The sequence below is a fragment of the Cryptococcus neoformans genome, chromosome 1, assembly GCF_000149245.1.
Source record: "Cryptococcus neoformans var. grubii H99 chromosome 1, complete sequence".
NCBI classification, from domain to species: domain Eukaryota; kingdom Fungi; phylum Basidiomycota; class Tremellomycetes; order Tremellales; family Cryptococcaceae; genus Cryptococcus; species Cryptococcus neoformans.
The window spans coordinates 801,571-816,046 of NC_026745.1; the positions used below are offsets into that span (position 1 = coordinate 801,571).

General features: G+C 46.8%; 7 protein-coding genes and 2 non-coding genes; 5 read left to right on the forward strand and 4 right to left on the reverse strand.

Annotated features, from left to right (window-relative positions):
• The first annotated feature begins 1 nt into the window (after position 1).
• Positions 2-1,518, forward strand: CNAG_00312 (synaptobrevin). XM_012191256.1 has 5 exons: positions 2-361; positions 461-563; positions 631-709; positions 757-1,121; positions 1,174-1,518. The coding sequence occupies exons 1-5, from the start codon at positions 265-267 to the stop codon at positions 1,253-1,255; spliced, it is 726 nt and encodes a 241-aa protein (XP_012046646.1). The 5' UTR covers positions 2-264; the 3' UTR covers positions 1,256-1,518.
• Positions 1,519-1,634: 116 nt separating this feature from the next.
• CNAG_00313 (hypothetical protein) lies at positions 1,635-5,071 on the forward strand. XM_012190865.1 has 11 exons: positions 1,635-2,461; positions 2,519-2,886; positions 2,942-3,115; positions 3,164-3,612; positions 3,660-3,830; positions 3,880-3,944; positions 4,000-4,301; positions 4,355-4,486; positions 4,548-4,562; positions 4,620-4,854; positions 4,902-5,071. Exons 1-11 carry the CDS (start codon positions 1,801-1,803, stop codon positions 4,931-4,933), a joined length of 2,604 nt encoding a protein of 867 aa, XP_012046255.1. The 5' UTR covers positions 1,635-1,800; the 3' UTR covers positions 4,934-5,071.
• Positions 4,215-6,751, reverse strand: CNAG_00314 (hypothetical protein). XM_012191257.1 has 10 exons: positions 6,458-6,751; positions 6,331-6,413; positions 5,925-6,284; positions 5,707-5,878; positions 5,566-5,651; positions 5,215-5,512; positions 4,931-5,160; positions 4,793-4,871; positions 4,617-4,743; positions 4,215-4,560 (listed from the first exon to the last, which is right to left on the reverse strand). Exons 1-7 carry the CDS (start codon positions 6,507-6,509, stop codon positions 5,057-5,059), a joined length of 1,155 nt encoding a protein of 384 aa, XP_012046647.1. The 5' UTR covers positions 6,510-6,751; the 3' UTR covers positions 4,215-4,560; positions 4,617-4,743; positions 4,793-4,871; positions 4,931-5,056.
• A 461-nt stretch (positions 6,752-7,212) lies between these two features.
• Positions 7,213-9,138, reverse strand: CNAG_12046. Its single transcript, XR_001045333.1, has one exon. It is a non-coding gene; the product is annotated as a hypothetical RNA (non-coding RNA).
• CNAG_00315 (HHE domain-containing protein) lies at positions 7,754-8,945 on the forward strand. XM_012191258.1 has 3 exons: positions 7,754-8,321; positions 8,377-8,613; positions 8,681-8,945. The coding sequence occupies exons 1-3, from the start codon at positions 7,965-7,967 to the stop codon at positions 8,759-8,761; spliced, it is 675 nt and encodes a 224-aa protein (XP_012046648.1). The 5' UTR covers positions 7,754-7,964; the 3' UTR covers positions 8,762-8,945.
• Positions 9,139-9,327: 189 nt separating the features above from the next.
• CNAG_07350 (hypothetical protein) lies at positions 9,328-11,000 on the forward strand. XM_012190866.1 has 4 exons: positions 9,328-9,730; positions 9,780-9,801; positions 9,854-10,514; positions 10,565-11,000. Exons 1-4 carry the CDS (start codon positions 9,379-9,381, stop codon positions 10,673-10,675), a joined length of 1,146 nt encoding a protein of 381 aa, XP_012046256.1. The 5' UTR covers positions 9,328-9,378; the 3' UTR covers positions 10,676-11,000.
• CNAG_00316 (RdgB/HAM1 family non-canonical purine NTP pyrophosphatase) lies at positions 10,161-11,536 on the reverse strand. XM_012191259.1 has 5 exons: positions 11,421-11,536; positions 11,272-11,367; positions 11,150-11,214; positions 10,987-11,092; positions 10,161-10,933 (listed from the first exon to the last, which is right to left on the reverse strand). Exons 1-5 carry the CDS (start codon positions 11,431-11,433, stop codon positions 10,644-10,646), a joined length of 570 nt encoding a protein of 189 aa, XP_012046649.1. The 5' UTR covers positions 11,434-11,536; the 3' UTR covers positions 10,161-10,643.
• Positions 11,537-11,919: 383 nt separating this feature from the next.
• CNAG_12047 lies at positions 11,920-12,814 on the forward strand. XR_001045334.1 has 1 exon: positions 11,920-12,814. It is a non-coding gene; the product is annotated as a hypothetical RNA (non-coding RNA).
• On the reverse strand, positions 11,947-14,447 carry CNAG_00317 (hypothetical protein). XM_012191260.1 has 7 exons: positions 14,339-14,447; positions 14,255-14,286; positions 14,113-14,206; positions 13,756-14,040; positions 12,730-13,687; positions 12,487-12,656; positions 11,947-12,432 (listed from the first exon to the last, which is right to left on the reverse strand). The coding sequence occupies exons 1-5, from the start codon at positions 14,373-14,375 to the stop codon at positions 12,801-12,803; spliced, it is 1,335 nt and encodes a 444-aa protein (XP_012046650.1). The 5' UTR covers positions 14,376-14,447; the 3' UTR covers positions 11,947-12,432; positions 12,487-12,656; positions 12,730-12,800.
• Between the last annotated feature and the right edge of the window lie 29 nt (positions 14,448-14,476).

The window sequence follows — 14,476 nt, forward strand, 5'->3', positions numbered from 1 at the left end:
CAAAGATCATGTTCGCTTCAAGACGCATCAAGGCGAGGTTCAAGCTCCTTTGTTTTCTTTGTTATCGTCCTTTACGACTCCAATCTATTCATTTTACACCCTGTCTAATCTGTTATTTGATTTGAGACAATAAGGTGCAAGCCTCCATCAGTGCAATAACATCTCCCAAGAGCATCCCACCGACGCGTTACCTATCTGTCACTTCTAAACGATACATTTGGCTTGGATTTATCAGTGCTACCGGTATTTTCAACACGATCAAACATGCAGTCTTTAAATGCCTTGGGGAACAGGCAAATAGCGAGTTTGAACGCAGACTTGTCTAGAATGGAGAACGGTGAAGGAGGGCCGGCGATTCAAGGTGAGTTGCATGGCAGTTCAACCATATCCGGAAGAATTATAGACATGATGCATGTCACCCTTCCCATATTGAATTGGATGCTTATTCATCTCTTTCAAGGTCAAATTACAACTACTCTCAGTGCCCTATCGCGATTGATAGACGATTATGATTCTATGGCGAGAAAAGAGATGGTTACCGTTGCCCGGGATAAGGCCAACACGTAAGCTCGATCTTTCTCTAATTTGGTCGGCCCAAAAAGCGAAACGTTAAACTGATTAAACCGACAGTCGAGTAGCACGGTTAAAAAATGAACATAAGGAACTTAGGTCAAGATTTGAACAAGCAAAAAACGAAAGTCAACTCAAGGTAGGTTCAGCGATTGTCTAGTTACAGTTCCACTGATATGGTGCCAGGCCCGGCAGGATTTGCTCGGATCGTCTTCCTCCTCTGACCCATATCCATCAACAACAAGTACTTCCGTGTCTCAGCGCCGCGCGCCAAATCAGTCACCCTTCGCAGAATCTCCATTTGCATCCTCCGACCCTCTCTTTCGGCCCAATCATCCTCCATCGTCGCGCGAGGACTTTGCTCTTCGTGAACACACTTTCTTACAAGAGTCTGAGAACTCTATAGACCAATACATTGCGCAAGGAAGAGCGGTACTGGGGAATCTTGTTGAACAGAAAGGAATGTTAAAGGGTACGAAAAGAAGACTGCTGGACGCTGCAAATACGTTGGGAATGAGTAGAGAAACTATAGGATGGGTGGAAAGGCGGACGTGAGTCACTTGCAGGACTTGTCATGTGGATCCTAACAGTGCATGGAATTAGCAAACAAGATGCTTGGATCTTCGGTGCGGGAGCAACATTCACATTATTTAGCTTCTGGGCGATTTGGTATTACCTGGGATAATCACGATATCGGATATCGACCGGTCATCTACATTATCTCTCATTATTAGCAACGAACAGCAGTACGTCAGCAGGACAATGAATCTTATATTATTATCTTGGGGCATTGAAATGGAGCCTGTCTATATGGCGCTGTTGCATCATTGCACCATACTTCTTCCGTCCTCCGTTCATCGATTCGATTTAATATGTTCCCAATGGTAGTAATTGTCGAACATGGCCAGCTTAATGAGCACCTTGATGTGATATACTCTACTACTTGGCTACCTTTCTTCGGTCTTTTCCGAATTTTTCCTTTGTCACTTCGGCTGTGTGATTTATTTGGAGTTGCAAAGTAACCAATGCCTATCAAGTGAATGAAGCCTCGTCAGCGCGTAAAACGCACAACAGCCATAACAGCAGTTCTCATTACTTTCTGAGCTTAGCGACTTAACTTATACTCTAACAAAAAAGGAAGACAGAAGAGGCTTACTATTCATTCTTCTCGTTATCTCCGGTAGGTTCCGTCGGAAACGACTGAACTAAATAAACGAAATCGTCGCAACGATGTCACAAGTCACTTTCGAAGTACTGCACGATACAAAATCCTCTCCAGGAAATCTCTCGTCTCAGAGTTCCCCATTGCCAACAACCCGATCTGACGCGACATACGCGACGTCTGTCATAATTAACGACGGGCAAGACAGCGATCTAGTCGCTTCCGATTCAGAAAATCAATCAAGTCGTCGCGCGGCATCAGAAGCTGACGAGCCAAATATCTGGGACAGGGAATCAGACGACAGCGAAGTCGCAATTAATCACAGTAGCAATCCAAGTACAAGCTCATTCTCTGCGAGCCAACAATTCTACCGTTCTGAAGGGGCTATTGAAGTGGACTCTGGTTCTGATTCTGATACCAATAACTCTTCGCCGTCACAACGCTCAAGCGATATTGAGTACGCAGAAGAAGCCGAAAAAGTACCCGGTTGGCAATATAACAACAGTCCATCTTTAACCGTCGATTCATCTCATGGTGTGCTCGCAATACCGTCAAATGAATCTTACAGAGTAGCGGCCACGGAAACTGGATCACAGCGAGAGTCTACGACGCTTGTAGGTTCCGAAGACGAAAGATATACATTGGCCGAGGACTCGAGACATCTGCTTGCGGCCTATCCCAAAAGACGCAGGACTGTGCAACACGTCATGGCCCGTTTCTCCGCCCTTTGTGAGTTCATTGGCGAATATTGTTGAAATAGAATCAGCAATGCTTAAACTGTCTCAGATATTTTCCCGATACTGGTAGCTGTTCCAGTCACTCTTCTACTGTCTCTCAATACCATTCTTCTCACTCCATTATACAATACGATTCCCTTGAGCCTGCATAAGGTTGCCCTCTACACATTGTATGCTGCTCCGCCGACTCTGCTGTACTGGGCCGTGACGCTCGAGCGGTCCGCGAGAGAAGTTGTTTCGGCCAATGTTTGCGTTAACCTCGCAGCTCTAAATGGAGACTTAGTGGCCGTCCTAGGGAGAAGGCTGGGGAGCTTAATGGGGAGATTGGCTGGCCCGGAATGGGGGGCCTGCCTTGCAAAAGCTATTCTAGGCTTTGGTGCTGTGGGTGGAGGATTGACATTTGCGCTTTTATGTTTTGTGAGCAATAGGATCCAGCGCTTCATACCAGTTATCTACTAAGCTCTGATGATAGGATCACATCCTCCCGATTACTCCGGCTAAAAGTTTGACTGGCCGAATTCGAAATTTAGCCAATGTCTCTGCTAGATCAACAGCGTATATGTTGCATCTTTGGTTTGGCCAGCGTCTGTTGGATAGGAGATTGTCTGGCAGCGTTATGTTTCTTACCCGGAGCCCGGAAAAAGCAGTACGTTTCCACAATACGCAAGCGAACAGTCAATGAAACCATCTCCAGATTCTCTTCATAACACTATATCTCACTACAATCCATCTCTTTGTCCGCCCTGGGCCATCTTTAGCCTCGTCCTTGAATGAACTATATGGTTTCATCTCCTTTGGCTTAGGAGTCGCTCCTTCCAAAAAGTCCGGGCTACCGAAATATACCGCACTTTTACCTAAACGAGCTCCTTCATTCATTCTCTTTCTTCGGCTCCCTCTCCTTGTCTTAGCTCTACGTCAACAGATTTTCCTCCGACCCCCTGGCCAGAAAACCGATCCTTATGTGACCGCCCATGGAGAATTGAGGGTGCTGAGCTCGGAACAGAGCTTTACCGGAAGGGTGGTGGTCGGCGATAACTTAAAAGACGGATATAGATTTCTGAGGTGTGATCACTCAATTCTGGGAGGGCGTTGGTTCAGAGAGAGGGAAAATAATGGCGAGAAGACAGTCGAATTGGGAGATTCGTGGGTGGTTGTTGCCGCTGTATCAGTTTGAATCTGACAAAGAGCAGGATTTTCGCAGTGTTCAATCTACAGGAAGTGATGACTTTGGCTCATAGGTCGGATGAAAATGAATCGCTTATCACAACGCTGGACCTCACTACGGATCTAAAAGTAACATCGGAAGGCAAGGAAGATGAAGAAACATCACGCGGATCCCCTTCTAATAGAGCATTAGTCATGTGAGTGAAGCTTGAGATGCTACCGTCATCGACTGACCGCACCTTGCAGCGGCCTCGGGGCTGGTATCACGGCGCAAGGATTCTTAAGACGAGGATTCAACGTTGATGTGGTCGGTAAGTTTGTACTCCCTCAAGGCGTAGCCGTCAATGTTATCTAAATCATCTCCAGAAATCGATCCAGCTGTCTTCACAGCTACCGAAACATATTTTAATCTTTCTTCCTCCCATCTAACATCCGTAAACCTCTTGGATGGCTCTGCCTTCATTTCCGAGCTCGCATCATTATCTCATGTCAACACCACTGATCCTTCACTCGATTCGGAGACGTTGACAGCCCTGGAAAAGTTACCTAAATGGGACTTTGTGGTGCAAGATTGTTTTACAGGGGGGTCAGTACCAGGAGAAATGTTCGCCAAAGAGTTTTGGGAAGATCTGGGTGAAATGGTTGCAGAAGATGGGCTTATTGCCATGGTGCGCCCTTTCCTTTCTCTTGATCATAGGCGTTGGGGTTGACAGGAAATTAGAATTTCGTCGGACTGAAGATGAGCAAAGCCTCAAAAGCGGTATTAGTAACATTAACATCTGTATTCCCGCAGTGCAGGGCTTTTGGGGATGGATACGAAATCAATCAAGGGCCAAACGATATAACTAACATGGTAAGATGGCCGCGTATCTTTCGTATTCATTGGACTGAGAGCTGACTTTCAGGGTCCATAGGTCGTTTTTTGCACTGTGAGTTGATGTAAGAAAGGCGATTATGAATGTCAAACTGACTACAGAACATACTAGAAAACTCATTCTCCAATACTGACGTTCCGCCGCCCTCGTCCATCGGACATTCATCGCTCCCCTCTCCGTTCACATGTATTCTCCACCTTCCTCCCCAACGAAATACAGTTGGACTCCATCATATCTGAGGAAGATTATCATGATGCTTTTATGACGCTGAGGAGGGGGCATACAGCAAGGTTGGATTACTGGCAAAAGGAGACAGCTATTGCTACTTGGCGCGCCATGCAAAAGAGTACGTGTTACTCCTTTCTTGCAGAGCGATTACTGATGAGTAATTAGTCTTGACTCCGGAGATGTGGATGGCTTACTGACTGCAGAGTCATAAAATTGCATGAAATTATTGTACAGATATAGATGTACATATATTTGTAACAAGAGTGAAATTTACAACCTTTTACCATGATTCGAGCCTAACATTTGACGATGTACATATATTAAGACAAGGATTGAACGCCTTCATTTTGCCATACAAGAACAGAGGAGATTCCCCCACTCGACTGATCTTCTTCGATAATAAGACCCTCATAGCCTATAAGTCCTAATTTTTAGACGCAATCAGTATCGTACGGCGAGCCGAAGCGAAGTCACTCACTACTCTCCCCTACGTTCATGACGCCATCTAGGCCACCCTCCACGACTCTGTCCAAAACCATCACAGGTGGTTCCCCATATCTTTTTTTCTTAGTACCACCGGCGCCACTTTTGGAAGCTTTTCTTGTCTTGTCAGAAATGGAGCTTTTCTGTCCGTCAATCTCTTCCTCGTATTGAGAGGCTCTGGGAAAAAGAGAAGAATGAAAAGTGGCGACGCTGGAAGTAAGATTGAGTGTGCCAGAAGAGGTTGACACAGTCCAAGGGCAGCGGGCATAACGTTGGAATAAAGGTGTTCCCGGCTAACACGCAGAGTTAAATTGAGTGTCACGACATAAAACGAGAGATGACTTGCAATGTTAGAGTAGCAGAGGATTTTATGAACCTTGAACTGAGGGGAAATTAAAAAATCCAACCCATATTGGAAGTAATTCCAGAAGCCTGGAGAATTGTTCTTCGTGTTAGAAAAACGTCTACAGAATTTTGACCAGCTTACAATATCCGGGTTCACTGGTACCACCCCACATCTTCTCTAATCTGTCGTCTTCTTTCCAAAATTTTCTTAAAGGATGACCCAAATCTAACAAAAGATCCTGTGCAGTGGTTTGTCCCAAGATAATCTCCAGAGGTTCTTCTTCGGCTATAGAGAGGACAACGCCTTTGTTTGGCTGGTTCTGATTAGTCCACGAACTGCGTAGTGGATACTCTGCTTACCTGCACGTTACAAGAAATCAACTGTCCAGGAAGACTTAAACGTTCACCCTCTTTCCCGTTCACGTCTAGTCTTCGCACGAGGTCCTCTCGCCCACCTTTTCCTTCCGAGCTCATCTCGAATTTTATTCCCGGGAATACCAATCCTCTACCCTCGTCGGCAAACGTAGGCCCAAATATCCTGCCAACTTTGGCTCTTGTCAATGGATGCTCGAGGGCATACAGAAGCTGGGTCTCGAAGGTCAAAGTGACGTTGGAAGAGGCAAGAGACGGGAAAGATATCAGTGTCAAGGTCTGCGATGGATGGGGGAAGTAAAGTGTCAATGAAGGTAGATGAATCACCACGGCCGACTTATGCGGATGCTAAGTGTCTGTCAGTGGTGTGGCTAAGGCGATGCTTTGTACGGACCTGAGGGTCCCATGATAAGCTGAACTTGGGGTACGCGTTCTTGCGTGTGCGGAGGAGGTCGAGGACGTGCCATAGCGTATCGCCTGGGGTGTGTTAGCTCTGCGAAGGGTGAATACGACGCACTGACCAAGATGAAATATTCCTACTGCTTTGCCTGGGGAGATCTGGTAGTGGGCCATTATTCGTGGGGGATGAGGCGTCAAGCAACGGCGACATTACACCTTCCTGCTGCAGTAATGATGCTTCTTCATTGTTGGCCTTCCGCCTGGTGCGACGCGCCGCCGTCAAGGTACGTAACAGAATGTAATTACGAAATCACAACTCGAAGTTAACTGGATTAATTATATGTACGCTTAATTAGTCTCGACACTTTTTGGTGCCGTACTTCCAAAATTGCCTGACCTGACCTTCTTCATGTTCGTGATTCTCCCCTGTGAGAAAGCACAGAGATGTGATTTCCTGCATACATTTATTTCATATCCTAAGCTACCCAAACGTACTTTCTATCATCTCAATGCACAATGGAAGACGAGTTATTCCGGTTCGCACCAAAAAATGAACGCCAAAATCGTTGGTACAGTAGTTCCAAGTCGCGGCAAGCCTCGCATTTGGCTCCCGTCATCCCCGCCTCCACCTCTGATTACGTCTTTTCTATCAATCAGAGTCCTAGTGCGAATGACTGTAATCTTGGAATCTGGTAGATTCCAATCTGCGTTAGCGATTATTTAGAGTTTTAGGTATCCAGTCCTAGTGGCTCTGGAGAAGCTGGACATTCTCTACATAGTCTGGAACTACCTTGCCAAAAACGTCACCTTATTATGTATGAAGCCCCTTCCTCGGACCTCAGGCCCTAGTAAGAGGCCGTCGAAACAATCCACAACAAAGGCTTCATTCTCGTGTCAAGCCTTAAATAATCCATGTCCTACGCATATCACTTGTACCTCGTTGCTGCGTTTGTACTCTACTGTCACTACGGCAAACTTATACGTATCGACTGACGCATGGGTACTAGCGAAAGCCCAAACCGGACGCCACAACTGCTGACCTATCCAGTCAGCTGCCTCCTTTTACTAACTGTCCGTAAGGGCAGTTGGCCGCGTCGTGTCATGTCGATTCTCATTCCGCAAGTGTGGGAGGCATGTGCTTTTTTGACTATCAGTAATCGATGTTATATCTCCGATTGCATACTACAATTCGCATTACGCGTCAATTACTATAGTAGTATATCGCTTAATACCATTTTCCTCCATGTGATGATGGCCGAATAATTAATGGGAACGGGATGATAGAAAGCCAAAAAGCAAAACGGGGGGATCCGCAGATGACGACGGAAGAGTCGGTCACTGATTATCCGGCGACCACCACGGCTCCGCTTTTGTAAACTGTAAGCTAGGAAAGCTCGTCATCGCAGGCGCAAAGCATCGAATGACCTCACTGTGAAAGCCTGACCTATTCTTCGATTGCTATTGGCTACTTTCATCTACTATCAGTCTAATCATGGCAGAGGTTTGCTGGAAGGAAGAAGTACAAAGCCCGTGAAAATTACTATAAATATCGTCCTCTAAGGACTTCCTGACACATCCATTCTTTGTGTCCTTAAAGATTGCCTACTATTACAAACTTCGCGCCTTTGTATGCTTTCATCAAGAGCATTCAGCCCTAGAATTATCCTCAATCGAGCCGCCCTTTCTCCATTGGTAGTCTCCACTCGTTTCTTTGCAAGCCCCACAGCCAGCACCACAACCAGCACTATGACAGGCAATATTAGTGTAGCAGACGCTGTCAAGCACGATCACCGAGAGCTTGAACAGTATTACGACCATATCATCAATGCTACTGATGCGGATACGAAGACCCGATACCAAAACTTGTTCACCTGGGAGCTTGCTCGCCACTCCGTCGGAGAGGAGCTTGTCGTTTACCCTGCTCTCGAGAAGTATGTAGACGGCGGTAAGGCGTTGGCCGATAGAGATAGGGAAGAACATCAGAAGGTACATACTTTACCTTAAATTTTCGCAGACGGTTTCACAGACTAACGTCCACCAGGTCAAAGAGATGTTGCACAAGTTCCAGCAACTATCTCCAAGTGATAGCGAATTTGAGCCTACCATCAAGAAGTTGATGTCCGATCTGGCTGAGCATATCAAGGAAGAAGAGTCAGAAGACCTCGTCAAGTTGGAACAGGCTGTCCCTAACTCTGAATCGCACACTCTTGCCGCAAGCTTTAAGAGGACCAAGATGTTTGTCCCCACCCGGAGCCACCCTTCGGCTCCTGACAAGCCTGTAAGCATAAGCGAATTGCAGTCTTGGTTACAGCTTGTATGCTAATCCTGGTTTACTTTGCACTTAGCCCTTTGAGACCGTTGCAGGTTTGCTCGCCGCCCCTATCGATAAACTAGGCGATATCTTCCGGAAGTTCCCCAAGGAATGAGAGTTGCAAGCATCATAGTATGCTTTATCAGTGCGATGAAGTCGTGAAGCTTGCTCGGGTCCTCGCTAGTAGTCTCGTTTTCAAAGTGTATCCTTATGATTGTTTGGCTCCCAGAAGATGGCGAAGCCGTGTTGAACTATGATGTATGATATGAATTGCAATCAAGATTGTGGCGGGATACGCGACTCTTTTCTCTATCTGTATAACATACAGCGGAAGACAAGCACATCTCATCTGATCTCGTTCTTAAGGTACTTACAGGTAATTGATGAAAAGCGCGGTGATACAGTAGGAACAACTTGGTGACAGCTCATATTTATCCGACAATAGACGAGGTTTGTTTCCTTGGAGAGCAAACTCATTTGGGTCACTTCTGCGTGGTGGTATGAATAAATCGTACGAGGAACGAACGAAGTTTCAGTGGTCCCCCTGGTTCAATTGTGATCAACGCGTTTGTATCTTATTACATAATAAAGAGAAACAGGTTATGACGTCAGCGTTGTCCCAAGGAAGCCCCGGAGTGATTAAATATGAGTAGTGCGTTCATAATAAAGCTGAGAACGTAGGGGGGTTTCCTCTTCTCTGGTTGTGTCCGGTATGCACTCAAAACCTCAAAGATGGCATCACCCACCACCCAATCTCAGCCTGTAACATTCTCCTCTGCTCAAGATGAGAATTCTGCGATCGCCCAATCCCTAGCAGCCAGGCGGCGGCGGTCACTAGCTTCAGTTTTGCGGGACTTCCGGATTGGCCGGTCTGCTCATAAAACAATCGACGACCGTGTAGTACAGGAAGAGTTGGAAGAAGAAGATGATGATGAGTATGAAGATCCAGAGAGGGTAAATACCCTTGATTTGGAGGCGTACAAACGTGCCATGGGTGATACGATAAAGATAGAGCAAAGCGGGGAGATTATTGATCCCGATAGTATTGAGACTGAGGCCGCAGGATTGGAGTTCGTGTGGGACGGTGAGCTCCTAATCATGAACCATGCCAGGCAATTTCTGATATCTAGCAGTCTTGTTTGAAAATCAGCGAGGGTGAGATACACATGTTATGAAGTGCAGGTGGGATAACTCATCACGATGGCAGGATTTACTTGTTAGGAACAGCTTATTACTCGTCAAACACCCTCCTTCCAAAAGACCCCTCCGCATTTACAAGACCCGATCACACGGCTCCGATTACCTCTTCATTTGCTGTAGCCGATCCTTCTCAGAATCCTACTGTGCAGCCAGTCAAGTCTTCGAAGAAATATCTTCGCAAAGTTCAAGCCAAATCAACTATTCCCACCCAATCTAACAGGACATCATACACACTTGAGACTTATCAGCCGCCATCTCCCGAATGGGAATATTTGACGCCTTGGATGGTGAACATGCGTACTGGAACAGACGAGCTAGGTTGGAGATATAATGCATGGTTCAGGAAAAAAGGATGGAACAGCCATGCCGGAAACCTGGGCTGGTGGGGATGGGTAAGAAGAAGGGAATGGGTCAGATTGAGGGCCAGGAAGCCTCGTAGGAAAGAAGAGGATAAACCATCGGAAAAGAGATATCGAACACCGAGCTACAAGCTAGAGGATGTGCTGAGTGGAGATGTTTCGGACAACGTTTTGAGAGTTCTAAAAGTAATGGGGGAGCTTGGCGTAGATCGTGAGAGACTTGAGCTCTGGAAGAACTGGCTAGATGGCATTCAAAAAGGGGGGCAGGTCTGGAACAGACTGCAAGAACTAGTTACCGATAGAGAGGCTGTAAGTACGCTTCTTTATTACTTATCCAGCTAATCCATCGCTTTATGCAGTCCACCTTACTCCTACGCCAGTTCATTCACTCGCCTTCTTACCAAAAATTCATGGATCTACTTTCCGACCATTCTTTCTCTACTTTGCCTGCTCACTCAGGTGCGCCCTGAGTTTTTCTAATGCTCTATACCTGTGAGAGATCTTGTTCTTTTCTTCCCCATCCATTTCCGCATACGTTCTTCCCCCACCCTCAAGAGGTTGGAAAATTGGGTCCCAGCCAAAGACCTTGGAGCCACGAGCAGGGACGATATTGCCTTCAGTGCGGCCTTCAAAGAGGATAGGTTCTTCGCCCGGCCCTGGAGAGTATGCGAATGTGCAGAGGGCAGTTGCGCGAGTGGTAGGGAAACCGTTAAGAAGAGTGTTCAGACCTATTCCGAATAGCCCTAAGTAATGGATTTGAGACACGGAGCATGCAACATACCTTCATGACCAATATTAGCCAAGAAATCTTTGATGTAGGGTCCCGGCAATCCGTTGAGAGCTTCGAAGCAGAGGGCTGTATCTTCAGTCACACAAGCTGCTCCAAGCTAATCGATCGATTAGCATTATGATATTTCGCGGAAGGCGAAAGAGATTTTCTCAACCTTTTCAGCGGCTACCTTGCATTTGGCAATAGCAATTTCTTGGGTAGTGCCTTGAAGCTCAGGGACTGCTTCAGAAGTTAGATGGTCATTGCGGGCATATAAAATGCTATCAAAGAACGTACCATCGACAGATTGAGAGGTCACCTCAATACCGCTGTCACCGGCAGCCAGGATGGCTTTGACTTCTCGAAGCTTATTGGCATTGCCTGTGACGAAGACTGGAAAAGTTTGAGCGTCTGTCTATGTGCCTGTCGTCGTATGAGAAGCATACCAAAAGAAGTCATGTTCGAAGGATACTGGTGGAGATGTAGAGAGAAAGCAACGATAACGATTAGCGCCGGAGAGGGTCGACTACTCGTACAGATTCAATTTAACCACCCACCAGCCTATTTAATTAGCGGAAGAAGGCGATTAAAATATCTTTCATGCTCAGCGCGTTTTATCGACTTTAGATTTCGACATGATGATGGCGCTTGACCAGTCGTTTCATCTCCTTATTACTAGTACTATCGCAGCATGCTTGATCCTAGGGCTTTCAAAGCTGTATAATCTAGTAGAAGGTGATCCTTTTTGCATTGTCAGCATGCATATGTTCATCACACATGATGTCTATTTGAATCCTCTCTCCGACGATGACTTTTGTGTCGTATGGTGGAAAATTGACATTATATTACGGATTATGAGATTATTAGCTCCCGTCGATTAGAGAGACAAGAGCGAGAACGCCAACCGACGAATCCATCTACTCAAAGCAGCTGGCATCATATCTATTCGAACCATAGAGAGCTTTGCTGAGTCTCAGAAATCTTATTATTGCAAAGCGCCATTGCACCGGCGTCCCAAAGGTCACGGCTGATCACTGATCACTCTCTGGTCCTTTTCTTTATCGTGTAATTCTGTCATCGGGTCTCCTATACGCCCGTCTAAAAGGGTCTACACTCACTGGAGGAGGTCCATCATCCTCTGACGACGAATCACTGCTTCCATCATCACTGCTGAAGTACCCAGGGACAACGTCTCCCCTTTTCTTAGCTTCGCAAGAAAAGACGAGTTTTCAGTGTCGCGAATTTCTTCTACATCACTACTATCTTCACTACCAGAACTGCAAGGAGAAGAATGGCCCCGACCATAGACATTGTCGGGTGCGGAGGGAGGAGCAGGCTGAAAGACATACCCGCCAAGGACATATTCGGGGGTAGCTTTGCCTTTCTTGTTCACGATGTTCCCGATTTGATCGAAAAATGGAAACTTCTTTGTGCGGTAATTTTCATTGATGGATGAGCCTGTACGAATATCGAGACTTCAGTTGGTACCGTGACCAGCTCAAATGTACCCACCTCTTTGTAGCGATCCCAAACATCATCTGTAACGTCAAGGCCATGCCGAGACGAATCCAACCCCAACCAGAGGAGTTCTTATTGTTCCTCAAGTCCTTCAAGATGAAAGACTCCTTTGTCAATCTTTGCCACACGCCCTTTAGAGCCCGCGCATCGCGAAGAGGGAGATTCTAGTGTATGATACATTAAGTAATTGTCAGCAGCACAAAATGACAGAAGATGAGAATTTAACACTGGACTTGCTTGAAGAGATATTTTGTCATCAGCAATACATAGTCAACAACGGTGTGCGTCCTCATAGGTGCGAAATGCTATTATCCAATATCCCCCAGTCCTTCCAGGAACTTTTGATAGTCGTCGTCCACATCCCGTTTCTCCTCAGACCCGTTCTTCCCAAGCACGCCCTGTGCACCCCCAAGAACCCCACTCAACTTGCCCAGCAGTCCTTCTCCCTCCGCCAGCTTGGGTCGCTTGATCTCATCCCCATCTTCATCAATCTCACCAGCTCCAGGCGCTGCATTTACCGTCATTCCACCTGCACCATTAGATGAAACGCCAGGACCTGCTTTACGTCGCCTGACGCCTCGCGGAACGAACGCTGTGGTTTCCTTGCGTAAATCACGTAGAACAGGGGCGGCAGAAATTTCTGCTGATAGTCCGGATCCTCCAGCAGATTGTGTAACGGGGGCTTTCGCCTCGCTTGATGCGGCGACAGGTATGGGTTTCGGGGATGCAGATGTAGAGATATCGATACCGTCTGGTACTGAAGGTCGAATCGGCAGAGCATGTGCCATCTTGTGCGCCTGGTAAGGAATAGTTGGCTTATTGCTTAATGGGTCTTGCACAGGTACCGGCGGCCTATTATGAGCAATGTTAGGGGCATGAGGCCGTGGCGGCATGGCGGGACGGAAGCTAGTGGGGGGTGGAGGGGGTACACCATAGGCGAAATGATGAGGAGGTTGGTATCCTGTCGGTGGCATGAAAAAGCCTGAGCCATTGGGAGGCAAGGGCGGACCGCTCGGCAGAGGTGGCACCGGCAAAGCGATTTGTGGTTTCGGAGGCGGTCCCTCGGGTAGGGGAATGTCGTCCGAATCGTCAGAATCGTCGCTATCGCCCTCTTCATCACTGTCTGGTGGCGGGCCTTCAGGCATGACTATTTCGTCGTCGCTTTCATCGTCCTCGCTCTCTCCTTCTTCGGCTGCTACGTCCTTGGACTCAGTATTTGGCTGGGCGATTGAAAAGGTAAGGGGTAAGACTTGTGAAACTTACTTCTTTCACGGTAGGGCATTCCGGGCGGAGGTACACCGAATGGGTTATAAACTGGATCATAATAGACGCTCTTCTTTGGGTCTCTCAATCTCCCTCGTTCATCATATAGCTGCTGCCCCGATCCCTCGCCTTGACCGTCTTGGTCCTGCTGCTCAGCCTTGCGCCGTATGTTGTATACGCGATCATGTTCCTCTGGATGTTCCGAGACGTATTTTTCCTTTAGCTTTGAAACATATTTCAACTCTGATTCCAATTCTTGAATTTTCTTCTTGTTGGCTGGATTATCTGCGCAATGGTAAAGTAAGGATGACGAAGCTCTGCATGCTACACAAGAGAAAAAAGGGTCGCTGGACATACTCTCAGCCTTGAGTGAACGAATTTCTGTTTCGAGCTCTCTTGTATCCTTTTTTACAGTCTGTGTCTCTCTTGCTTTTTGCCTTGCTTCTTTATTCTGCTTCCTATCAGAACCTACCCAAAATTTCCATGTCAGCAAACTCACCTTTTTGAGCTCTTTCGCCTTTAGCTGCTTGCCTGCGATAAGGTAGTTGTTAGCGTTAGGCCGACCATCAGATATCGCACATACGATACGCCTCTGCCGGATTGTGGCTCTTCTTAGCCATGATTGTATGCTTCTACAGGGTGAACGTAAAAGGGAAAAACTATAATGGTCTTTGAGAATTTACATGCATAAGCTATCGCCATCGGCGGTCAAAACAAGTGT